The sequence below is a fragment of the Aptenodytes patagonicus genome, chromosome 1, assembly GCF_965638725.1.
Source record: "Aptenodytes patagonicus chromosome 1, bAptPat1.pri.cur, whole genome shotgun sequence".
Taxonomy (NCBI): Eukaryota; Metazoa; Chordata; class Aves; order Sphenisciformes; family Spheniscidae; genus Aptenodytes; species Aptenodytes patagonicus.
This window is the reverse complement of record NC_134949.1, coordinates 65,021,678-65,047,170: the sequence shown is the minus strand read 5'-3', so window position 1 is coordinate 65,047,170 and position 25,493 is coordinate 65,021,678. Positions and strand designations below refer to the sequence as shown.

General features: G+C 46.0%; 1 protein-coding gene across 3 annotated transcripts; it reads right to left on the bottom strand.

Annotated features, from left to right (window-relative positions):
* Window positions 1-749: 749 nt before the first annotated feature.
* Window positions 750-25,493, bottom strand: LOC143155778 (uncharacterized). Of its 3 annotated transcripts, none has more exons than XM_076328747.1 (19): window positions 25,459-25,493; window positions 23,522-23,625; window positions 22,878-22,992; window positions 21,395-21,569; window positions 20,677-20,788; window positions 19,572-19,678; window positions 18,619-18,745; window positions 17,955-18,075; window positions 16,682-16,767; window positions 15,475-15,599; window positions 14,142-14,201; window positions 9,886-9,952; window positions 8,636-8,730; window positions 7,551-7,679; window positions 5,948-6,062; window positions 4,996-5,133; window positions 4,133-4,299; window positions 3,605-3,693; window positions 750-1,138 (listed from the first exon to the last, which is right to left on the bottom strand). In XM_076328747.1, exons 2-19 carry the CDS (start codon window positions 23,604-23,606, stop codon window positions 943-945), a joined length of 2,109 nt encoding a protein of 702 aa, XP_076184862.1. In that variant the 5' UTR covers window positions 23,607-23,625; window positions 25,459-25,493; the 3' UTR covers window positions 750-942. The 3 variants fall into 3 exon arrangements, with proteins under 3 accessions (XP_076184862.1, XP_076184863.1, XP_076184864.1); XM_076328748.1 differs by lacking the exon at window positions 25,459-25,493 and adding an exon at window positions 24,779-24,836; XM_076328749.1 differs by lacking the exon at window positions 25,459-25,493 and having other exon boundaries at window positions 23,541-23,619.

Here is a 25,493-nt window from a genome sequence, read left to right as displayed (position 1 = left end):
GCATGGAGAGAGGGGCTTGCTCCAACTCTCTCACGTGTGTATGTGGGTGAGTGGGGTGTTTGCTCTTGACACTCTGGGCTGGGGAGGAAGGAAGCCCCAAGTTCAGATGAACGTGTGCAGGACAAGGGGCAGTCACCTTTTAAAGGCCACCAGCTTGGCCCCTGGTTACCCTTCTTTGATTAGTCTCGCCTGCTTTCTCCAGGGGCATTGGACTTCAGAGCAAGAAAGCGCAGCGTTTGCTGTCTGGCTTGGGAAGACTGATGAGGTTGTCCTACAGAGTTATGTGCCTGCCAGCTGCATCTTGCCGCACGTTGTGGTCCATGGGACCTCTTGGATATAAACCAGGAGTGAGCAGCAAAAGAGGATGTCGCTGCTGGGCCCACCTGAAGAGACATGGTCCTGAAGATCTAGGAGTTGGTGACAGCGGAGCTACCATGATAATGGACAACAGTGACACAAGGTGGAGGAAGGGAAAATCCCCTCAGGAGAAAATCTAGGAAGGACTGGAGGTTCAGGGAAGCGGAAGGTCTGAAAGACCAGAAACCAGCACTTCTGTACAAAGAAGTTCCCTGGGTTGGGGTCTCCTTCTCTGAGGGTTTACTCAAGACCAAAACAGGTGAGTGTTCTCCTTAGAGGGGGAGGTGAGATAAACTATCAACAGGCAGTAGACAGAAGAACCAAGCTGTGGTTGCTGTAACCCACAAAAAAAAAAAAAAAGGAGAGGAAACAACAGCAGACAAACATGAGTGTGAACAGCGCAATACAAGTTGTCACAAATGCACTCCATTGACACTTCACCTCCCAAAAGGTAGTGTGCACCAAAAGTCTAAGTCCTCTGGTCAGCAGCCAGCTTTTGAGCTCGAAGCTCAAAACACAGCCCAGTTCCTGGAAATAGCAGTGCTGGGAGGGTGAGGAGGTGATGGATGAGAAAGCCATGGCGCTCTAGTCCATCTTCCATACCTTCACCTCTGGCCAGTTCCTGCTCTTGACTTGCTCCTGGCTGACACTGGAAGTGCTGATTTCTGGGGAAATGGGCTCGTAGGAACGGAGAGACAAGCTTGCAGCAAGCAGACCCATCTGGACACAGGTATCTGTGTCATGTTTAGCAAGCGTCCCTGCAAGGATTCCCGCCATTAAGCTGTGGAGAGAAAGAAAGGCAGTTTTGAACACTGGGGAACAGCTTTGACCTCTGAAACATGGCCATTCATTTGTAAGAGAATTCATTTGGACCCAAACCAACCCTTACAGAAGCAGAATATGTCACACAGGAGGGGTGAGGTTATAATGAAAAGTTTTTTATTTTTTAATATTTATTTTTAAATTTGGAGTAACAAATAGTGCTATTTATTCACATTTTATTTGCTTCTCATCTGAGAAGTTGAGGTACTTTCCCATTCCACCACATCTTCTTTTCTCCCCAGTTTTCCAGGTGAGGCAGGAGAGAAGAAAAGAGTCTAAGAAGGGAAGGAGCTATTTTTCCCTTGCTCTCTAATTATTTTGTCACTTCTCTGCTCCTTGTTGGTGCCTCGTTACATTCCCTCCTGTCCCCAAAGGGGTGGATGGGAAGAGAGGTAAAGTTTCCATATATATGTGAGTGGGGCAACAGACACAGCTGGAAAAAGAAATCCAAAGCTGAAATGAGACTGTAGATTCAGATTTTTGTAAACTTTAGCTGTGGTTTTCCATTTGAAATTCCCCAGTAAAAACGCTGTGAGTGCTTGGAACAACAGTGGTCACCCACAGGTCCTCACAAGGCACCAAGGAGGCCATCAGGAGAAGGGGATGACTTTGCCATCTGCCTGGCTTGCGGGGGAAGGCTCTGTAGAGGCATGGATATGTGCAGGGAGGTGTTTGTGATCGACTGGGAACAACTACTGTTTATTCATAGCTAAATACAGTAATGATGCTTGGAAGCTAGAAAAGGACAAAGGAGAAGTGAAAGAGAAGGGAGAAGATAATGACATCTGTGAGGAAGAAGCAAGGACAGGAAAATGTGACGGCAGGGAGGATTAATGAGCAAATCTATGGGGAAGGGAAAAAGATCACTTTTTTTTGTTTTGTTGCACTCCAATTACCTCAACATCTTTTTATCCATTACAAAGGCACAGAAGATTATGATTTTCATAAACCTTTCAATCTCTCAACAGCTCCAGAGGTTCAGAGTAAATATTTGGGGGAGCATCCCCTAGCAATGCTGTGTGCAGGCACGCGGTGTTATGTTGTCACGGCAGCCAGCTGCAAGGAGCAAACAGCCGCTGCTCCCTGCACACACGCATGGCTCCTTGGGCAGCATCTCTGGCGTTGTAGGAGAGCCGCAGGGCCGAAGCGAGGCGTGAGGTGCCCTGGATCACTGTTTCTGGGTGCGCAGCATCCCCTGACCAGTGCTTCGAAAGCGCGGGGGTTCACGGGGGCTGCGCCGTGAATGTGTTACAGCCCTGGGTTATACCCTGCTGCATAGTCCCTTGAAAGCGCCAGCAGGCTGGGCTTGGGCAACTTTACCAGTTTATATGCTGTGGAGATGGCATGTACGTCAATGCAGTGTCCCGGCACTTCCAGCCGGTTTTGGCACTCTTACTCTGTAGAACAGGGATTTCTGCAGCTCGGTGGAGCAGGCGGGGTTACCAGGAAGGAAAACCCTGGATAAACAAGAGGACTATGAAAATCCCCACATGGACCAGCTTGTAGTTGCACTCAACTCACCTCAGAGGTGATTTGGGACACAAGGAGTGTGTCCTGGTGTTAAGTGGGTTAACTAGCTTGGCAAGAAGTTATTGATTGATCCTAACTCAAATATTGAGGATGCTGTACGTTTCAAAAAAAATGACTTTTCATTCTGCCCACTCATAAAAGAAAAAAGAAGTGTTGCTATGTTGAGTTATTGGTAGGTAAGAGTAGAAAAATAAAAGGAAGTATCTGTCACATATAGCCTTTTGGTCTAGCCCAAGGCAATTAAAGGATAGAATCAATTATTGTAGTGTACCAAGCAAGAAGGAAAAAAACCTGACTACTACATATAGTTTGACAAGTTAACAAGGAGCGTAATCAAATGTTACTCTGACAGACTGAGAATTGATCAGTGGGGCTAGGAATAATAACTGTCATTTCCTACTCCTATGTACAGCGTTGTGTGAACAGCTAGGCGAATTATACAGCAGACCCTTTTGAAGCATGAGCTATTGCCAGAGGCAAATGCAGAACCTGATGAAATGCTTTTGTAGGGCGATTTTAGCTACTGAGTGGCAGTCCCACTTCCATTGGAAAAGTGTGGAAGTACAGTAGTTAGTAAGACAGCTTTGATGTAAGGTGGTTTACTTTGCTTTTAGCAGCTTAGCCTGGACTAATTCAGAACTACTAGATTGCCATGAAAGGCTTGGATCTTAAGGAAAAGCAAAACTAATAATGGCAAGACTGGCTTCCACGATGCTTAGGGGGACATTTTTAGCAAGCTTTGCAAGGAATCACAGTAACCAGTCCTGTTCTTGTGTCCTTAATGTTTGCTCCTCAAGCAGCAGAATGTCGTTTGCCTTTGCAGTAGAATTTCAAAGAAATCCGATTATGGCCCTTCCACATTTAGCTGGAGAAGACAAAGTAGCGAGCAATATACCTGTCGCCGGCGCCTGAGACATTGACTATCTCCTCCCTGCTGACGTGGATGGCGGGGTAGTGGGTGGCACAGAGGCTGGCAGCAGCAGTCTGTGTGGGGAGAGAAGGAAAGTTAGTGGTTAGTGCCCAAGCTGATAAGGCCTGGTGTGGCTGATGCCATCCAGGCCTGCATGGATGCCAAAAAAAAGAAAAGGGAAAAAAAAAAGGCAATAATCTTTTTTCACACTTTGAAAGAGATCAGCAATTTAAATGAAGCTTCCTGAAAATGAAGCTTGCACTCATGAATATTCATGGTAAGCACATCTACAACTAGCTGACTATAAACACTGCTGCTAGGAGCCAGCAGTATACGGACAGACAACTTGATTTTCTTTGAGAGCTGTGTATTCCACCCCTCAAACACATACATTTGCCAGCAGTGATGCCATGTTTCCCAGGACTGCTGCCACGCCACCAGAAATAGCTACGGTGCTATATGGTCCCAGAAAGAAGGAACTGAGAGCTCAGAAGTTGTTTTCCGTGCCCTTACCTGTTCGTGAGCTCCTGGACGAAGCGAGATGCTCCCTGCCAGGCTCTTGCCACACAGGAGGACGCCATGAGCGCCAAGGGACACCACCACACAGTGCAGGTGGGCCAGCAAAGGGCGGGCCAGGACCATTGCAGTCTGGACAACATCCTCCAACCTGGATGGCAGCTCTTCAGAGAGCGGGGAGGAAAAACGGTGGTATAACTTTAAAGGTCCTCAACTGGCCTTTTTATGGGCTGGCAGCCTATTTATGAGCACCACTACTACCATTTATGAGCACTACTATTTATGAGCACTTCTGAAATGTGGTTGATATAATTTTTTTTCTTTAAATCATGGGAAGCATGGAATTCTCCAACGTTAGACTTCCATACCGTACCTCTATCCTATGCTGAGGAAACCACCCCTCATGGGACTAAACATGTGTCTGTACAGATCAAAAAACTGTCATGAAGCATGACTTCCTTGTCTTAAGGCTGTTGGATTTCCACCTACATGTGGTGGGGTATTTCATTTCTGCAAAGGGTGATACTGTTGGGACAGGTGCCCTCAGAGCATCATGCTTCAGAGGCTTGTTTATAAACCAGAGATCGTTCCTGTTTAGCTGATGAAATGAGGCAAACGGGATCTCTGGTTTTGGACAAGGAGCCATCCCAGGCCTACTGTGCTCTTTGACAGATCATCAGTCCAGCCTGGGCCATAGAACCCATGCAGAGATGGCTGTAAGGTGGAAGACACCAAGAGTGCTTATGGATCCCCACTGTGTTATAACCCAATTTGCTTGAAATGGGGCTGGAGCATTAAATGCTCTTCTCCAGGATCTAGGTTATCTAAAAGTGTGACTGACCCTTCTGAGTATTCAATACCTGCTGGCAGAGGGTTCCCGAGGGTCCGATTTATTGCTCTTAGCTCTTGCAGGTTGGGGGAAATGTATGTAAGCGCTTTCCAGCTGTCTGAGAGGAATGGCTTAGAAGCCTTGTTCTCATCTGTTGGCTCATAGCACACTTCAAAACAACATTGCAATTGGTTAGTTAATTAAGTAATTAGTGGTTCATCTCTATGTCAGAGCAGCATGCAGTGTAGAAGGCTTAGCGTGATCTGCACAACTGGGGTTATACGTGTAATTTACTAGAAACTTAAACACTATTTCCCCCGTGCCTGGGACAAGGTCTCCCAAGGTTTCCTTTCTGGTGCTCAGCAATGATGCTGTTGCTTCTGGCTCTGGAGTGGTATAATCAGACTTCAGTTTTGTTACTCCTCTTAGCTGGTTTTGGAGCCTCTGCCAGGTTTTAAGAACGTTGTCTCCTTCTTCAGGATTTCCTTTTAAAAATGAAGGCATAACTCCAAAGGTTTAGGAAGCCTTGTGAAGGGTCCCCAGCATACCAGGGGAGGGTGGTATGTATTTTATGGGAAGTGGGAGAGAAATCCTCTCAAAATATGCTCCAGCACTTATTCTGAGAAGCAAACTATATTGCTGCTCAGACTGGCAGAAGCATGCACATTTGTGCTTGCCTTGAGATTAAAGGCAAAGAGAGCAGCTTTCCCTGGCTTTCTGGCAGTGCCCAAGGGCTATAGCACCTACACTACGGGAAATGCGATCTAGCTGCAGAATGAGAAAAACTCAGAGAAAGCAGAAATGTTTCATCTGTTTGAAATAGAGTAGTAGTGTATAGAAAGGAGTGCTGAATAACACAGCGTGTCAGCCAATAACTGGGTATCTCCAGCAAGCAGCAGTGGGGAGCTCTCAGGGTGTGCGGAGTGTCTTGGCACACACGCTGTTAGGAGCTACGGAGCCAGGGCTGGGTGAGTTCTCCTTACCTGCTAGCTGATGCTCTCTAGCTAGTTGGCAGACATACTGAATAGTGGAAAGAGGCACATTTCCATCAATGCAAACTAGCGGGGCCTGGCACAGGTTCTCCTTGAACTGGGACACCTAGTGAAAATCCAGGACACAGAGTAGAGACACCTTGAGTCGTTGCAGGGGGGAAAAATGATTGCTATTCAGACTCGGGCTGTAGGATTTTCACTCGTATTGCAGCCCTTAGGTGCAGGGATAAGCCTAAAAGAGTGAGTCCCTAAGGAAAATGGATTTTTTCATTTGTCTCATCTCCTCCCCTTCTTCTCCTTCCCCTGCTCCCTGCCATCAAGAGCTGGACTCAACTGGCAGGGCCCCTCCAGCAGAGAAAGGTAGTTGCTGGTCCTCACTAGACTACTTTGGTACCCGTGGGTCAGTCAGAGACCTACAGGGAAAGGGAATGCTGCTATTTAATGTCACTGTAGGATTCCCTGTGCTATGCCTGGCTTGACTATGCCTTTGCTTGCTGCACATGTCATTTAGATGTCCTCTGTGCACAATGCCTCCTGAGACAGGTTGTACATCACAGTGTTTTACTCCTGAGTCCTACTGAATCGCACAGGGATGGGGACAGTGGAGCAGTAGAGTGGGGAGCTGCCGTTCCCTCCTTTGGCTTTCTGAGGCTGCTCAATCACTGCCTGAACGCCAGGCCAGTGCTATAGGTACTCGTGCAGCATCCTTCCCATGTCTCTGATAATCCTGGCGGAAAGAAGGGCTGCCAGAATGCACTTTGCAGCAGAAGATTGGTTCAGAGTTTCCACTGGCCACAGCTGTTTCATAAAGCTCAGGAGAATTAATCTGTCAGGTAATGGTTTTCTGTGCCAAGGCTTGGGGGAGGCAGGGTGGAGATGGAAGTGGGAGCAATGACCATATTTTTCCCTAGGAAGTCTCCACCTCATGGGGATCCCACTGTTAAGTAAATTGCACTTAACTTCCATGTCACTGTCAGTCATGAAGCAGAGGCTTTTGTTCTGTCAACAAAGGAACGAGTAGGGAAGGAGGGTGCAGTGATGGGGCTTTCACTCAATCAGTCTTTAATCACTGCTTCCATTAGCCCTGACGTTTTGAAGGTTTGAATGTGCTGAGCAGCAGTGCCTGTTGATATAACTCAGCATGTAGAAACAACAGGGATGGTGGGGAGGGGATGGAACAGGAAAACTTGCTTTAACCAGTGTTCTGTCCACTTTTCTTTGTTTTTCCCTAAAGGGGAAATACCATTTCTGCAGGTGGACTGGATTTATTGCTGGCTTTAAGGTGCCAAAAATGATAGGTTAGCTGGGACTAGTTAATGAAGAGGATTCTGGCCTACATGTCATGGGATGATAGTAATGGTGATACTGTATGGAGCAGAAACAGATAGAAGCTCCACCTGGGTCAGCAGCAACAGAGGGCTCTGGTAGCTTGCCATACTGCTATCTCAGTGGCCAATGTCTGGGTTAACTTTAGGATTTCCCATGTTCCCTCTGCACACCCACTTCCTCCTGGTGCAGCTTCACCAGTTGCCTTTTGTCACACATCCACGCTCCTTCTCATATGAAAAAGCTTACAAATAGATGGTATGCATACATATTGCTCTGTTATCTGGTGGTGGATGTCCATATCTCCCAAGCCGACACTGAGCTCCCCAGCACTAGTGATCACAGCACAGTAAGTGGCTGTGCTCTTCCCCTCCAGCTGAAGGACGGCACTCATGTCCTAAAACAGGGAGGACAGTTATACATGGAGCATGTTTCTCTTCCCTGCCACACTCGGCTCATTCTTTCTCTGTGCCCACCCGATCGGTAGCCCAGCTTGCTGTTCTTCCTTCAACCTCCCTTCTCCCTTGAGATAAGCAACATTTCAGAGGTATCTCGGTCTAGACAGTGCTGGCAGATGACTATTTTTTTATATTTGCAACGCAACAAATGCCACAGCTTAAAGAAATCATTTAGTAAATGAGAGTGACAGGTCTCTGCCATGCAGTTCCATAGGTTATGTCTCTGTTGTAACGGAGGTGCCCAATGCACCTGGTTATGGTTATGCAATGCAATGGTTATGGTTGCCCTCCTGGCTTTCTCTGTTTGCTGCTGGGGTGGTGAGGCTCTGTCTTGCTGCCCGCAGTGAGCTCCTGCTGCTCCTGGCTCCCTGAACTCGGGGGACAAGCTGCTGCTGAAGTCAGATATTCCTCTGGTGCACAGTTAGAGAGGGGTGTATGCAGCTATGTGGAGAACCCTACTCCTCTGAACTTGGGAGGTGTCCAGCCTGTGCTCTCAGTTCCAGGTTTTCTCTAACTTATGCTTTACTCAAACCAGGCTGATTTTGGCATTACTTTGCCTATCCTCAGGGTCAGGCTTTGCATATTTCTGGCTGTGCTTAGGCCTTCCTAGAAGTTTTCATAGTTCCTCCTGATTTACCTCTCTTTCTCCTTCAAGCGCCGCTCCCTGGAGCTGATTTCAGACCCCATGGTTCAGACTCCAAATGGTACATACATCTAGCCTGTGTTTTGGGGGGTGGCTCCTTGCCTTCTAATTGTAACTAAAGGAACATTGAATTATTCCTACTCTTAGCCTGATGGAAGGTGACTCTTATGTCTGCCAGGGTTTAGAAGACTTTTCCCTCTACGTAATGTCATCACGTCCATGCTTCTGAGGTGCCATTACTGTGCAACGTACCATGTGGTGACAGTAGTGCAGGATGGATTCTGAATGTTCATCCTTCCCCACAGCTGATAAAAAGAGAGGAGTCTGTCCAAGGCGGCTTAAGCAGTCTAAAAGCAAATGGAAACAAAAGATGTTAATAAATCCATCAGAGTACTGTGAACACAGTGACAGCCTGTGCAGGATGAGTGTTTGTAGCAAAGCCCTCTCCTGGAAAACTTAATGCCCATCAATCCTAGTCTAGAAGGATGTTCAAGATGAAACTCAGCCACAGCTGCTGCAAATGACTGGCTGGGGTTGAGTGGGGTGATCTACGTCTGCCTGCTGCACTGGCACTCTGAATTCTCCGCATTTTTTGGAACATCTGGGAGCGGAGGAAAAAAGAAGGGGGAAGAAACTTCTGCACTTCCCTGGAATCATCTCCTTTACCATCACAGGCACTTGGGCTTTCCCACATTGCTTCTGTGCACGGCCTTTCCTGCTGCTGGCCTTCCCACACTGCTGTTCTCACCATGCTATCTTACTAGAACCATTGAATCTGAATGGATTCACAGGAAACCCTTCCTCCTCTCCCTTCAAGTTACCACAAATTATACCTCAGTGGGTGGCATGGGTGGCATTTTTTTTTTCCTCTCAAGCTTCCCCATTTGTGATCTGAAGTGGTAGTAGATTTCTATTAGGAAGATTTGGGAAAGGTCAAAAAGCTGGAATAATCCTAAAATCTTCTTGTAATCTGCCCCTGCTAAGTTCAATACCCAAACACTGGTCTGCTGCTGCTTGTGGTGGAGGACCAGGCACAGCGTGATCCCTTCCTTTTGCCAACAACTGTAGCCCTTTCTCTTCTAAACCTCAGTTCCTCTTGTCTGTGGTGCATGGATGATCATCTTTCAATAAGCCTATTCCTTTCAAATTCTTGCTCAAGACATACTTCTATTGTGACTATAACCTGGCATTAATTCAACACTGAGGGCCAGGCTGTTCAGCAGTCATTGGAGATCACTGATGCTTATTTAACTTTGATTTGGAGTCACTGTGCTGTATGCTAGTTAACTTCATATTTGTGGACCTTTCTTTTCCTGATCCCCAACTCCCTCCCCTCTTATTTCTTGGAATGGCCCCTACCTTTTCCAGGCAGTCTGCCCACTGGTATATTGCCTAACGTGTCCCAGATCTTAACAGCATGCAAGAGCTCCTGCTGTTGAAGGAATACCAAAGGACAAATCACAGCTGGCATGCACCCACAGGCAAACCCAAGCAGTAGGCACCTGCCAAGTTTCTTCCAACACCGCCAAAGGTTCGTCTCACTCTTCCAGTGTTTGTTTGCCCACCGTCCTGGAAGAATAAATTGTTAATTGGCAAAACTGGGAGGGCTGCTTGGCATAGATGCCATGTCTCCATTAACACATGAAGTTGATGCTGCTGAAACATAGGTCAGCAATTAGAGGGGGCAGAAGCCAGCTAGCTACCAGACTGAGAGCAATGCAAGCTTCTACAGCCCATCTACACACTTCAACCTTGATGACAAAAGCCCAATTCCTAGGAGGGCAGAACAGTTTGGTCTCCCCATGCATTGCTATTTTGGTCTTATTTGCTAAGACTTCTTAGAACAATACTAATGAGTGTTTCAGTCGATATGAGCAGCCCTCTGAATTGACCTGCTCTCATCAACACTGGGACTTCAGAACTGCTGACCCAGACCTGATGGGCTCCTGCAGCTGCCTTCCAGGTTTTTTTATTTATTTATTTATTTCCCTTTGAAGGTAAAATTAGATTTGTTACTTTTGCCCGTGTTGCCTCTGTACTTTACTTATGGAAAGATCTGTTTCAGTGTCTGAATACTTTTTCACTCACCCTTCTCTTCCCAAACATTTCCCTCATCAAAAATATCCTTCTTTTCCACCTGTGTGGTTATAAACTTCTCTTTTCTCTTGCCTCTGCCTTCCACTCCTCTGTCCATCTGTCAGTCTGTCACAAACAACCAAATTGTCAGAACAGTGGCAGTCCCTCACCCATCTCCTCCTCCTTCTAATTCTCCTGCCAGAAGAATTACATCAGTAAATGCTCAGATCTCTTTGGGCTTCATCTGGCTATCAAATGGTTTTAAAGCTCTTGCTTCATAAAATCCTGAAACAAATTTTCCATTTCTGAAGACAGCTTGCCACTGGCAGTGATAATGATCTTCACAGTTCTGGATAATTTGGAGCTTTCAAGAGTGTGTTGAGCGTTTGGGTGGCAACCGCTGAAGCATGTGCACGCCCGTACACAGCAGCTCCTGGCCCAGACTCTCTCTGCCCCATGTTAGCCCAGGTGCACCAGAATACCCCTGCACATACAGGTTTTTCTTGCTTGTAAATACCACTATCTATCCTAAACAAGTAAGTGTATTGCCATCTCAGAGTAAGAAATATTATGCCTCCAACCCATCACCGTTCTTGGGCATTCTCGAAACTCATACTGAAGCTCCCCAAGGACCCTTCTTCTTCCCCCAGCCGAAGCTGTACATCTGTCCTTTGCACACAATGCTTTCTTCCGCATCCGGCCCTGTGACTGTAAGAGGCTGCTCTCCCATCTAAATATGCTCTTTTATTACTCTCTTCTGACCTCCAGGCTGTTTTTGTTTGCCCTGACTCTCCCCGGTTCTGTAGTCTGTAAGACTTGGTGCTAATTCTTGACATCTTTGCTTTTCTGTCTGGCAGTTCTCCAAGCCCTGAACTGCTCAGACCACCTGAGCAGAACTGCCTGTATATAAGCAACCTATGGCCTCCGTCCATCTTTCCACTACTTGTCACTCCTCATTAACCCAAATGCCCCTCTGTTACATTTGCTCATGCTCCCTGGGAATTGCCACTGGTACTGCCAGGAATGAGGATATTTCCATCTGCAACTGTCTCCTGTTGAGTGTTGCAGATTTCAAAAGCATTGAGCTTGGCTATTTTAACTCCATAATAGAGGCAGCCAAGGGAAAAAAAAAAACCAAACAAAACCCAAACAAAACCCTGCTCTAAAGTAAAAAGCAAGGATGCTTGTTTAGGCAAGTCAAACAACATGCTTTTGAACACTGGCCCCTACTTCATTAAAAGAGGGTACTAACTGCTGTCAGTCATGAGCACAAACTCTATTTTATGCAGTTCCACTATCTGTTTTTCAAAACTGATGCTAGCAGGAGTGTTGAAAATACTCATGAGCTCCTTTCATTGTCTGGCATGCTGATCTTCTCTTTTAGTCCCCCGCACATCCCAAAGGCAGTGTTTCAGGTTTTTTATGCCAAGCCTTGCCCTAACAGTAGATGTACCAGTCTCCCACTCAGGGATCCAGCTGTGGGTGACCTCTGCTGTTGTACAACCCCACAGGGCCTAAAAGAAATGAAGATGCTAAATCTCTCTTTAAAGTAGCAGGTGGGTGCAGTGAGAGAGAAACCAGCAGCCTGTTTTTGAAGAATAGGAAATGACTGGCTCTCATTGCACCGTGCCAGCTCAGCCGGTAATTCCACGTCTGAGCGGTACTTGGGTATCTCTTCTACGTTGTGTTCAGGTGGGGCTGGCTGAGATGAAAGAACTTAGATGAAAATGGGCTTGCTGAGGTTATTTGAAATGAGACTGGGCTGATGCTTTCTGGCAATGTTGGAGAGAATTGAGATAGTCTCTGGGACCTTCTTCCATGTCCTAAGAGGTTTGAATTCCTAATGTAAAAATGAGACTCTGCTCAACTTCTGGGTATCCTGAGAGAGTTATAACCATAATGCTTCTTCCAGCACCTTTCTCTGACCAAGACCGTGCATCCTTCTCTGCAGGTCAGATAGTTACTTATAAAGCACTTTGCTTCTGGATAGCCTTGAAAGCCATGTGGGGATTACAACCAGGACAGAATTCAGCTGCTTTCTTGCTAACTGCACATGAGGTGTGAGTGGTACCCCAGTGCTCTGCGACAAATCCAACATGCGTAAGGGCGGGCCCTGCTGGGTGCTGAGCCCTTTGAAAAAATCTGTCTTTAAAAGCCAAAACAAAGCAATGCTGTTGGGGGTGCTTTTTCCTCTGTGCCTAACCACAGCAGCTGTCAGCAAGAATGTTTTGGCTATCAGTTCCCGAATCCTCCTGCAGCTTGGCATTTGGGTAGCTGCCACGATGAACCATCAGCTCTAGGGCTCGCTGCTATACACAAGGGCAGCTAATGCCTCACTTTTTCATGCAATGTTAAAATCTCCTTTTTCCTTTTCCCCTGTCAGCTGTTCCCAGCGGGGTCTATAGCTGCCCTTGGCCCCTCAACATGCCACGGGTGGTCCAGGGATCTGCGCTCACGTCTGACACGCCAAGGGGTGGCTGCCCACCCTTGGTCACAGCTTAGCTCCTTGTCCTGATAGCTCAGCATGGTGTATGTATGTTATCAGTTAGATCACAGCTGAAGCAGTTGAACTTTTGGTTTTGCAAGCCTTCATAGCTGATGCCACAGCATGTGTCACTCGACCATTATAATACCGTTTGGCCTCTGCCTCTGTATCATTGAATAGCCAACTTCCTTAAGGACAGCTTCCCCAGCACGTCTTTACCTATCTGACTGAGAGGTCTTCACAGATTGCCCCATCTGACGGCAGAAGTTTCCTGCCTCGGCAATCAGCATAGAGTAATTTGAGACACCAAACAACTTTTGAACAAGCTTCACCACCTCAATCTGTAGTACTTCACAGAGCTCAACAAAAATTGTATAGGCCATGCAAATGGCTGTCATTTGCATGGGGAATTCCCAGGTCTGTTCCACTTTAGCTTCTTGGTTGTTTCTTAGTCAAACCAAATTGAGAGGGAGACGGTCTGGTGACATTTGAAATGTTCTATTTTTTTAAAGCAATCTTTTTCTTTTTGTGTGTGTGTGACTCAAATCCTTTATGACTGAGGAAGTTGGCTCTCTTGTTTAGCTGTAAACTGTGTCAGTACTACTTTTCTCAAAAGTTTCTTACCACTGTGGGTACTCTGCACGGAGACTCTTGCTCCTATTCATGCTGCTTTCCACAGCTAAGACAGTCCCAGGCAGCCAGAGCTGGCTCTTACCTGGGGATTTCCTCCCTACAGGGTCTGTCCTTGAATTAGAGGTTGTCATAGCACAGTGAGGGTCTTTACCTATTGCTTCTAGCTCTTTGCAGGTGTGCTTTGAGAGTGCCCTGGGCAGCTCTTCTGCTAAAAGTGTTCTTTGGGCTTATGGCATCAAAGAATAGCCCCAAGGCACCTTAACATAGACTGTAGAGGCCAGAGTCATATATGGAGATTGTAAGGATGATACATTGCTCTGTCCCTGTCTTGAGTGGTAGGGTTAGTGACTTTCAGCACGGGAACAGAGTATCACCCCATTGCCCACCTAGACAACACACCAAATATGCAGCACTACACCGCCCATGTTTGTGCATGTGTGTGCATGCAGATGTGGATATCATGCACGGATACCGCCTTCCCCCCCACCCCCCTTTGGCTTGGCACTCCTGTAAAAGTAGCTGGAAATGGCAGTGGTGCTAAGAAAGCTGCTATAGATACAGTACCAGGATGACAGGGTTCTGTGCCTTGGCTATAAAGTCAACGTTGATACCTCCAATCACCACCTTTAAGAGGGAAGAAAGAGGTAAAAAGTGGTTGGAAGGACTTGAGGGAAAAGTTTCCAAGTCTTCTTTGCTTTCCCTAGTCACTTTTCCCACTCTCTTGAAAGCTATCTATCTAATTTATAGTGTGAAAGCCTGTGCTTATTTTGGATGGCTAGACACAGGTATGTACCATCCCAATCAGAAAGAACGGAAATCTCTTCTATACGTTGCTTTCTGAATTATGCCTGCTCATAGCCAGGCCCAGCATGGCAGGTGGGATGTTAATTGTGTACACATATGGGTGCTGGCGGTTTCTTTGTGTGGTGATAGAATAATATAAGTAGTTGCATGGGTCTGGTCATGTCAGTGCCCTTGAAGCCATCTCTCTCGGGGCAATTTTTGACATACCAAACCTCAGAAACATTCAAGCACTGCTGTGTAAAAAAGCAAAGAAAATGGGGAAAAGTGGGCAGAAAAATGTAGTCATTTCTTGCAAGCTCCCAGGAGAAATTGCCATACCCAGTGACACTTTATGGATCACTGTCTTATTGTCCTACAAAGCCTGAAAAAGCAGTACAGCTCCACAAACAGGAAGTTTCCAGATTCTTTGGGGACATACAGCTGTTTTTTCTCATTCCATCAAATGCTGGGTTATTGCCTCTGCAGTCACTGCCCTCTTTTATATTGACAAATCCTATTGCAAACGGGTTTTAGAAAATTTTTCAGCTCTCTAAAGACTATCTAAAATAGATTTCCTGTAAATTATGTGGTGCACACAAAATCCAAGATAGTGAATAGAGTATTAGGGTTATAATGGATCTTGTTTGGGATATGCTGCACCTCTTGTAATTTTGGCAATCATGAGCAGGAGGCCAACAAGAAGAGATATTTATAAAACACATATGGCTCAGCAGCTCAAAATATCTCCACCCACCCTCTTCCAGGTCTACTCCTGTAGTCATGAGTTCCCTGGCACTGAGAGCAATACAGTTGAAGTTATACATAAGGGCACAATAAAAGGTGAAAAGGTGATTAAAGTTTTAATGGATTTGATGGTCTAAGACTTAATGGGATTAGGCCACTGTAAGTATTTATTCCCTGTAAATGTGGACAGGGGGAGGAGGAGAGGATATTTATCTGAGAAGAATAAAAAATACTAAAGAGAGAATGTCTGCCAGTGTGAAGCAGAAAGATCGATCTCTGGCTGAGTCACTTTTTACTTTTGGTAACAGATATAAATTTATCCTGTGCTGTCAGCAGAGAGACATTATACAGAGGGCAGCAAGGGACTCACTGGCTGAGGTGAGGTTGTGTCCTCTCGCCGAGGCAGGTTCCCTGTCCTTCTGGCTTTCTGTAGTTTGCTCAGGGCCACCGCAATGCAGCTGCCCACTCTGGCATTATTCTGGATAAGAGCAAGGTCTGTTTGGCATTTCTTTGAGGAAAAGAAAAAATACCAGCAAGATCAACCTGTCAGAAGCCTATGTAGGAACTGCCTAGAGGGAGAAAGCAGAAAATACATGCTGTGAGACTTGATAGATTTGATCTCCCATGCCATAATCCTTTGGGGGCATATATGCTGGGTTTCAATACTGCATGAACACCCTGAATTTTTCAATTTTTTCATCTTCCTCCCCCTGTGTCCACACAGAGGAAACCTGTCACCTCCATTCGACAGATAGGGAACAGAAGCAAAGGCTTCACAGACAAAAGAGAAGGTGAAGTGTTTAAACTGGAGCCGAGAGTCTAAAAAACCTCTGAGGATCTTGGCTAGCTTTTCTAGAACTAGATGCGTAATGAGCTTTTTGCCAAGTCTCTATAAGCCCATTTTTTATCAATTTCACTGGGAGCAGAGTATCAGAGGCTTTGAAAGCCCCACTTTCTGGCTGTGTAGGGTTCTAATACCAAAAAATGCCTTTACCAATCTGCCCTGACTGGCCAGCTATGAGGTATTCTAGAGGGCTGGCAGCAGAGCCTGGACATGAACCTGGCTCTGCCAGATCCTATGTCAGCATCCCAGCCAGTAGATCTGCCTTTCTCTTGCCTGTGCAAGAGGATTCTTGCTCACCCAGGGTTATTCTTCTTCCAAGTTTCTCTTACTCTGCACCCGCATGAAGAGTTGGATAAGGCGGTGTGATGTACAACGCAGTGCTCTGGGAAGCCCAGGTACCTTCCAGTGTGCAACCCTACCATGGGCAACAGTGTCCTGAGCACTGCCGGGAGCAGGCAAGCTCAGGGATCAGACGTGAGGGATCTCTTTATGCTCTGGACCACCTGCTGTCTGTGCTGGTCTCAATTTTTAATGCAAAGGTGGATGAGGACAGTAAGGGTGCTCCTGAAAAAGCAGGATGCAGTTGCTAAGCTCTCATCTGTTTGCAGATACTGAAGTGTTTGCCCCTTGCTAGACTGTCAATAAAGTGACAGCGTTTTCCAGCAAGCATTATCAGAACAGATAGGATGTACACTGGAGTACTTTTTTTTCCCCCCATTTAGTAAAAGGATACTGGAGTCCAGCGATTTCCCATCAGTTAATTCATTGATCTTCTGTAACATAAAAGGGGTCAGTTCTTTGCCTGTGATCCCTTTGGACCTGCAAATGTAAAGAAAATACCTGCAGGTGAGAAGGCCGGTTCTGTTTGATATCTTTATCAATGATCTGGACAAGGGGATCGAGTGCACCCTCAGTAAGTTTGCAGACGACACCAGGTTGGGCGGGAGTGTTGATCTGCTCGAGGGTAGGAAGGCTCTGCAGAGGGACCTGGACAGGCTGGATCGGTGGGCCGAGGCCAACTGTATGAGATTCAACAAGGCCAAGTGCTGGGTCCTGCACTTCGGCCACAACAACCCCATGCAGCACTACAGGTTTGGGCAAGAGTGTCTGGAAAGCTGCCCAGCGGAAAAGGACCTGGGGGTATTGGTTGACAGCCAGCTGAATATGAGCCAGCAGTGTGCCCAGGTGGCCAAGAAAGCCAATAGCATCCTGGCCTGTATCAGAAGTAGTTTGGCCAGCAGGACTAGGGAAGTGATCGTGCCCCTGTACTCAGCACTGGTGAGGCCGCACCTCAAATATTGCATTCAGTCTTGGACTCCTCACTACAAGAAGGACATTGAGGTGCTGGAGCATGTCCAGAGAAGAGCAATGAAGATGGCGGCTGAGGGAACTGGGGTTGTTTAGCCTGGAGAAAAGGAGGCTCAGGGGAGACCTTATCGCGCTCTACAACTACCTGAAAGGAGGTTGTAGCGAGGTGGGTGTCGGTCTCTTCTCCCAAGTAACTAGCGATAGGACGAGAGGAAATGTCCTCAAGTTGCGCCAGGGGAGGTTTAGTTTGGATATTATGAAAAATTTCTTTACTGAAAGAGTGGTTAAACATTGGAACAGGCTGCCCAGGGAAGTGGTTGAGTCACCATCCCTGGACGTATTTAAAAGATGTGTATCTTAGGGACATGGTTTAGTGGTGGACTTGGCAGTGCTAGGTTAACGGTTGGACTTGATGATCTTAAAGGTCTTTTCCAACCTAAATGATTCTATGACTGAGCTGAAACAGCATCAGAGGAGAAGCACTGCTGCTAGCAGATACTTCATCTCCATAACCACATACCATAAAATGTCCTGTGAACAAGCTTCAGGTTAGATAAAACTATAGTAGAAAGCATGTTGTGGGCTCACCTGTGCCCAAGGTTAAGCTGTGCTACAGCCCCTGCAGCAGTGTCCCTGAAGTCATTTACTTCCCCGAGACCACTGGGTGAGCAAAGGATAGGGCTTAGGTTGCTTCTCACCTGGCTTCGCTGAGAGCTTGCTGGATGGCCTCTTCGATGACCTGGCCTGAGGCAGCTCGCTCCTGGGGACAGGGCACTGCTATCAGCACCCCGCTGCTCAGGCCTAGCCCCAAAGCGCTGGCTGGGAGAGGACAGGCAGATTGTTAGCAGTTCTCCTTGGATAAATTAAATGCTGAAGGAAAAGGATAAAGAACAGTGGGCATGGGGTGAAGGAACACACAGTGCTGGAGCTTAGTTGACCCAAGGACAGGGTCTTTTCCAGCTACCAATCAATTTACATCTGCCTATTTATTTTGACTCTGTCTGTACAATAAAAGGGGCAAAGAATATTTTTTTTTGAAGAAAACTGATTCCACTTCTGAAGGCCCAGAAGCTGTTTTTGTAAAAACATTAACATACGTGTTCCCTCCACTTCACCAGTGTGAACAGAACATGTATGAGCATGCCAAGGTGGCTGCAGCTAGCTAAAAAACTTGCTGTAAAGACTGAACTTCCCTGCTACTTTATTTTCAAAGCACTGAAGCAGGAATGGGGGAGGTGGGATGGCTTGTTTTTTGGGACAAACTCTTCTCCAAAGTTAAAAAAGAAAGTGCCTCATCCAAGGTGATTTTTTGTGTCCCTCTTTTCCAGGGCCCTACATGGGCCTTTCCCTTCTGAAACACACCAATGAGTTCAGCTGCCTCCTCTTCATCCCGGACGTGATATGGTGCCTGGAAGCCGCTCTGGCGTGAGAAGAAGGCTGGGAACTCCCTTGACTCTCCAAAGGCAGCCACACAGACTCCCTGAGTCTCCTGCAGCAGTGGAGATGAGACAAGCAGGTAATCGGTGGAGGGAAAGGGGACCCACCAAAAGAATGGGACTTTTTCCTTCTATCCAGCTAGAAACTGCCTTTCTTTAGCACAGGGTTTGGTTATTTTTATACATCCCATTCTATTCTGTTCTATCACCATTTTTCAAAGCAAAGAGCCAGACATGGTAACTGGTTAGAAAGAATCTGGCTTACTGAGACACAGGAGACATGCACGTCCTTTGCTTGTGCTCGGAGCTGATCAAAAGCCATGTAGCTGTCATTAGTGCAATATTGAGTCCAAGGTAACAACCTGTGATCTGAAGATATGTCATGAGCTGACAGGAATATAAATGAGTTCTGTTTGTGATTGAGAAGTATTGATGTTGGCTGTCACCTGAAGTGCTGGCCCTGGTGGTTTCCAACTTACCAAACCTTAAAAAGTGACTCTACTGAAAATTGTCTTGATTCCCATTTTAATTCTGATTTTATTTTAGTGTTTGATGGATCTAGCTTGCCTGATCCATCAATTCTGGAGCATTGTCCCAGAAAAGCAAGTGTAAGGCCAGAGAAAGAGGGCATAGCTAGCGGTGCCTTTGGCCTCAGTTGGAACAGCTGCTGGAACTGCCCCTTGGGCATGGATAGATTTATGTTAGGGAGCAGCCCAGTGCTTGTACAGCCCCAGGACTAAAGAACTGTAAATATGGCTTCACGTCCTCTCAGTAGTAATTTCTAAAAATCTTAGGCTTAGTACCTACCCCAACACCACTGAGCATTCTGTACACAAAGTACATTATCTGCTTTCAGGCTCAGCAGCCCGTGCTACCTACCAGATATTCCAGTGTCCTGCCAATATCAAGGATAGATTTGACTCCTGCAGATACAACAGCAACCGGAGTTCGTCCTAGCTCTGTCAAGTCAGCACTCACATCCAGAGCTGTCAAGGGACAAGCAGCCATTGTGTCGGTGATTGTGTTGTACTCCAAGCTGACGTGATCTGCCCTCTTAAAAAGCCATAGCTGCCTGGGATGCCACTGCCTGCTTTTGTAACCACTTAGATCCACAAACAAATACACAGGTTTAGATCATGCCTTTAGTTGTTGAGATTGAAAAAGATATTGACAAAGGAAGTCACGTGGCTTAGGGCAGAGGTGCAGCCTTGCACTGTATCTCTCGGCTCTTCGACCACATCAATAAACAGCATGCAAAAATTTGGTAGAAAAGAAAAAAGAAGGTGTTATACAGCAAGGACAAAGTTCAAGGAGACGGAATATAATTTAAGTAGATTTTGATTTTGGTATTGACATCACTGGCAAAAAAAGTGCCATAGGAGCTTTGCTGACCTCAGGAAACTCCCTGGTCTGGAATTTGCATCACCTCTGAAAGGGATGGCAGCCAGCAGGGCAGTGCACTTACGCTATGCTAGAAATATATATGGCTAAGAACAGAGAATGTACTTAAAGGTCACAAACTACACTGCCAAGGCTGGGCCATTTTCCAGAGAGGAGCACGCACCTCTAACACAGACCAGGGCCTAAGGCTCTTTTGTGGTGAGACTCTCCTTCTCCTCAGCTGAGAGACAGTCGATAACAACACTGTGCTTGGTAGCCAGTATCAGGTTATCCAGCCATTACAAAGTGGGAGAGGTCAGTCAACTCCTGTTGCACCAGCAAACAATATCCATATAACCCCGTGTAAGCAAAGGATAAAGAGAAACTCCCCTCTTAACAACTGGCCAGTGCTCAAGAGGAATATTTTGAAGCTTCTGGAAAGGAGGCACCGTGGAGAAAACAACCATAGTCTGGTCAAGAAGAATGATAACTTTACTCTTCTGAACAGACAGTTACTGCAGGACAGACTGGGAAAAAGGAAAAAGATGGAATTAAATAAAACAGTAGCAACATAGAGAAAAGTAGAATGTATTGATTTTCTTACTGTTCTCTCCTCCCCGATGGACACCTCCTATGCCGCCCGTCACGAACACGGGGATTCCTGCTTTGTGTGCGGCAATCATTGTTCCAGACACCGTAGTGCCACCGGACAAGCCCTGTCAGGGGACAACCAGTCACAGTCAGCACCCAGGGTGACACGGAGAATACTTCATGCGGGCAGCTATGGTTGTGGTCTGACACGCAGCAATGTCACAACAGCCTGCTGTCACCAGCTGAAAAGTGGAATTCTGATACAAATATTCTGTTAGGCAAAAACGCAGAGGAATCATCGTCCCTGCTATGTAAGCCGTTCTTGCCCTGATGATAGCAAAGGCCTTTGTTCTCCAGGGCTTTCCAACCAGACGGCTTCACGGGCAGCTAGTGTCACCTTAAGCTGTCACCTTAAGCTCGGGATGGCCTGCGTGTCACATAGCTTACATGTAACGTGATGATGCCTTATCATGCCAATAAGAATATTCTTAGCCAAGTGCTCATGGCTTGCCAGCCAATCCAGAATGCCTTTTCAGGAGCCCTATTTCATGGCTGCTATTCCCTTACTCTGTTGTATTTTGACTTTAGATAGGACTGTGTTTGAACTTACGAATAAGATACCACTTTACATGATATTTTCAAGAGGTTCAAAAGCCACCTGGCTTGAAGCTGGAGAGCACTATACTATTGCTGTATAGAAAACACCACAATAGACAGTCTGCATACCATACCTGGCTGAGGATGAAAGGAAGATCTCTCCGAGACACTTTAACTACATTTTTACTGCTTGCCAAGAACTCAAGTTCCTCATCTGTGAGTCCCACATGGATTCGACCCCTTAAAATACCTACAGTGGCTGGCACTGCTCCATTTGTTGTTACAATTTCTTCCACCTCTCTGGCCATACTAGAATAAGATAAACAAGACAACAATCACAAAATTAGTGAGGCAAACGATCAGACAGGAAAACTGCCATGTTTGATGGCCACCATTCCCAGTTTCCAGTTTTATACAGTTCTTGTGATTTCAGCTAAGTCCAGTTCCTCTTTTCTATCTTCCTAATGGCAGAAGTCTTTGCACTTGAATTTGCGGAAGTGCAGAGCTCCCATTTTCGGGACAGCAATGTCTGAGCTGTGTGCTTCGTTTTTGAGAAAAATCACTTGATTTACAGGCAATCAAATCTGGTTGTACAATAGACTACTGAAAAGAGGGATCTTCTCAAAATAGGACCTTTCTGTATCTATTACCTGTTATTTCTCTGAGATCATAGGCCTTCACAGAAACCCCAGGTAATTCAAAAACCCTGCTCAAATGACTGGGTATATTTTTCACAATACAGGCAGTTAGATATAGAGTAACAACAGTGCCAAAAAGCTGCAGCCTGAGGATACTCTAGGGCTGCAGACTAGGTCTTTCTAAGCTTCGCAGATTTTATTCTTGATCATTCATACACTATCCTTTTTAAGAGCAGCTTCTTCTCCCTTTCTGAGCTATCTGTACATACGCTAGGCAATCTTTAACTACTGAAACTACCTCCTCCCCAAAACCGAGTTTTTAGAGCTTCATTCTAAGACAGAATGTCAAGCAGAAGAATGGCCAGGTAAAAAGCAAGATGGAAAATCAATACTGAAAGCTTCCTGTGCTTTCTGGAAGCAAAGATGGAGGGGAGAGTGCAGTGATTTCTGGCACTGTAACTCAATGAAACACAAGTCTACTGAACATCAATAAAGGGTAGAGGTGGGGGGTTTTCTAAGCAGGGTACAGAAGGCAGCGAGAGGGACCAGCAGCTCTCTCAGTAGCTGCTCTGAGTGGCACTAAGGAACAGATTTCACTATTGTGTTCCAATCCTTTTTGCATTACAAAAGATATACCAAAAGAAACTGGAGAGTGTTTTCAATGTCTGTACAAACTATGCAGCCAAAAAGGGTGGTAGCTCTGTCTTAGAGCAAGTGGTGACGTTATCTGCTGCCATATTTTAAAGGAAGCCAGAAATTTAAGGTGTTGGATAAGGAGATAAATAGGTACCCCACGTGTCCTTAAAAGTCCAAATACAATTGTTTTACACCGGAGCTCATACTCTGCATGCCTAGCAACCTGACATTTCCATTTGCTCTTACAAGGGGTTTGGCTTGACCAAGAATACTGATACCGATCCACCAGTTATATGCCACGTTCTTACAACTTTGTTGAACAAGGAACATCAAAATCCACCACCTCAGATTCTGAGGATAGGCCATGCCATGTGTAATGATGGTGCTTTCCAAGGCTACAACTGGTCTCCCCTCCATCAGGGCTTCCTGTACGGAGGGCTGAATCCTGACATAAGCACCTGGGGAAAAACACAGAAAAGTGAATTATTTGCGTAGGTATTTGTAGTAACTATTGAGCTGTTTTATAAAAGGCAAATTGTCATCATCACAATAAATTTATCCCCCTCTTCAGGTGTTCTTTGGGGTGAATTCACAAATAACTTCATGAAGATTAAAGCTGTGTTTTATGTAAGTGAAATATTTGCAAAATATCTCTACTGTTAATATGAATAATAATCCTCATCATCATCACTGAGTATTCCTCTGCCACCGTTTTTGCAGCTGTGTTGTCATTGGCTCCAGTAACATTACTTTAAATTAACATTACTGTGAATGAACTGAGCCCTGCAACCGCGCCCAAAGAATATGTTTTAAAAGAGTGGAAACACCAGGGATACCATAGTAACTCAATATATTGTGAGACTATTGTGCATCAAGACTATTGTTGCTCTTTGCTGTGCTCCCAGAACACTGCCAGCAAAGTCCCTGCTGTGTTCAGATGAGGATAATGTTTTCCACACAGGAACTGTTTCAGAATACACTACTCACCATGCAGAAATCTTCTCACCTGGGTGGTCCCACATGCCGCAGTGGACACGTGTCTTCCCAGGCTATAGGTTATCTTCCTAATCATCTTGCGCGTATGGATGGTCCTGAGTTAACAAAAGTCAGGTAAAAATGAAAGAAGTAATTTAGCAATGATGTGACCATGGGAAGCTAAACATATAATCTCTTGCCTTGATCTTGGAAGGTAAACAACACTTGCCCAGGAGATTGCCTGGAGACTCCTGGTGTTTCAAGCATGAGCCAGGGTGTCAAAGCAAAATGTTAAACTGCAGAAATGGAGTTGGAAGAGTTCACCTGGCCCACTGTCAATGCTGGGCTGAAACCGTGGTGGGGCAGAGGAAAGGATGAGGAGTAATGGACTAGAGAGAGTTTAGAAGTAGACAACCTTTTAATTTCCAAAGCTACTTGCTCATGACAAATTGCAGGCTCAGCCACTGCCACCTCCAACCTGAAAGATCACAAGGAGAAATCTACAAGGCAGATGCAGGCAGGGGAATGCTATAAAGAGATGAGCCTGGTTTTTGCTGGTGTCTAGGAGGAAAAAGGCAGTTCAGTAAAATAAAGAAAGGAGCTGAGAACTGGTAAACCAGACTGTAACTACAAGGAGGAAAGAGCAGCTTTCCCTGGAGACGAGAGTGCTTTATGTAGGCTCACGTTACATCATCCTTCTTAGTGCAGCTCCTTGGAAGCAAAGTGGCAATTCAGCCCCGGCAACAAACTCCAGAACTCCTCTGGTCTCTTAGCAACTCCTATTCACTTTAATTAAATTCTTTTCCAAACGGAGAAAGAGGGGGAGAGAGTTGTAAAGGTTGAAAGACTGGTCTGGTCTGGTCTGGGCCTCGGGACAGTTTCACTCAATGCCTGGCTGCTTCACATATTTTCCCTGGGCATTTGGCCATATCCCTCCAGCCTTTCTATTCCTCACCCCTTCACCAGGAGAAAAAGATTCCTTTCTTCAGTCCTTTGTACTTATTGTTAATTTAGATGGTAAATTAATTAGAATACAGTACTGTGTTCATGTTACATTTAGCAGAACATGGCTCTGGTCTCAGTACAGTGTGTGACATGACAGCTATACAGAACCATCTGACACCCATGAAGAGGGGTTTTTTTTTCCCAAATCTAAAGACTTCAGCTATACAGGACAGCTTGGGCTGTGTAACATAGGAAAAGAGGGACCGATTCTCCTAGACATCTCAAGCCATCGAGACAGACATTGTCATAAGAAGCAATACACACCTGACCGAAACTGTAAGACTTTTTTCCACTTTCCAAATCCTTTTAAAGACAAAAATCTTAATTAAGTTTATGGAATCATATCATGACACAAAAGTGGCAAAAGCTCTCACTTCATGCTTACAACCTCTGCCTATGCAATGCTAAGCTTAGCAGCCAGCAGCCTGAGCAGTTCATGCAAATGTTCTGGTATCGCTCTGTGTGTGTGTGTGTGTGTACACACCCCTCGCTCTCCAGGGCAAAGTCAGCTTTGGAATAAATTCATTAAGCCAACAAGGTTACGCCAAGGTTTGGTTGAGCTGCTCGAGTTGTGCTCTGAATTTTAACAACCCCCCAAACTCTGAAGCACAACAGCCAGGAGTGCCCAAGCTGTGCTGGCCGGTGGATAAAAACCAGCTGGTCACCACCTGAAACCCAATACGAATTAGCTGATGTTCGCTGGAAACTCAGCCAACACTCAGCCTGAGCTGGCTGAAAGATTTTTGAAGCTTGGCAAGTTTTGCAGTGAGACCCGTCCGACCTTTCGCCTTGTAACAAAACTTTGCAGATTTCTAGCGCAAGTTTCAGGCAGCTCTAGCATAGACTGGCTTTCCTCCCTCCTCCAAACCATCCCTGCTCGCCTCCCCTCGTGATCGATCCAGCGCATCCGACCTCATGGAGCAATGGCCTGGCGTGTCTCTTACCTCTGGGCGTCCGTCTCACATAGGGAGGCTGGGTG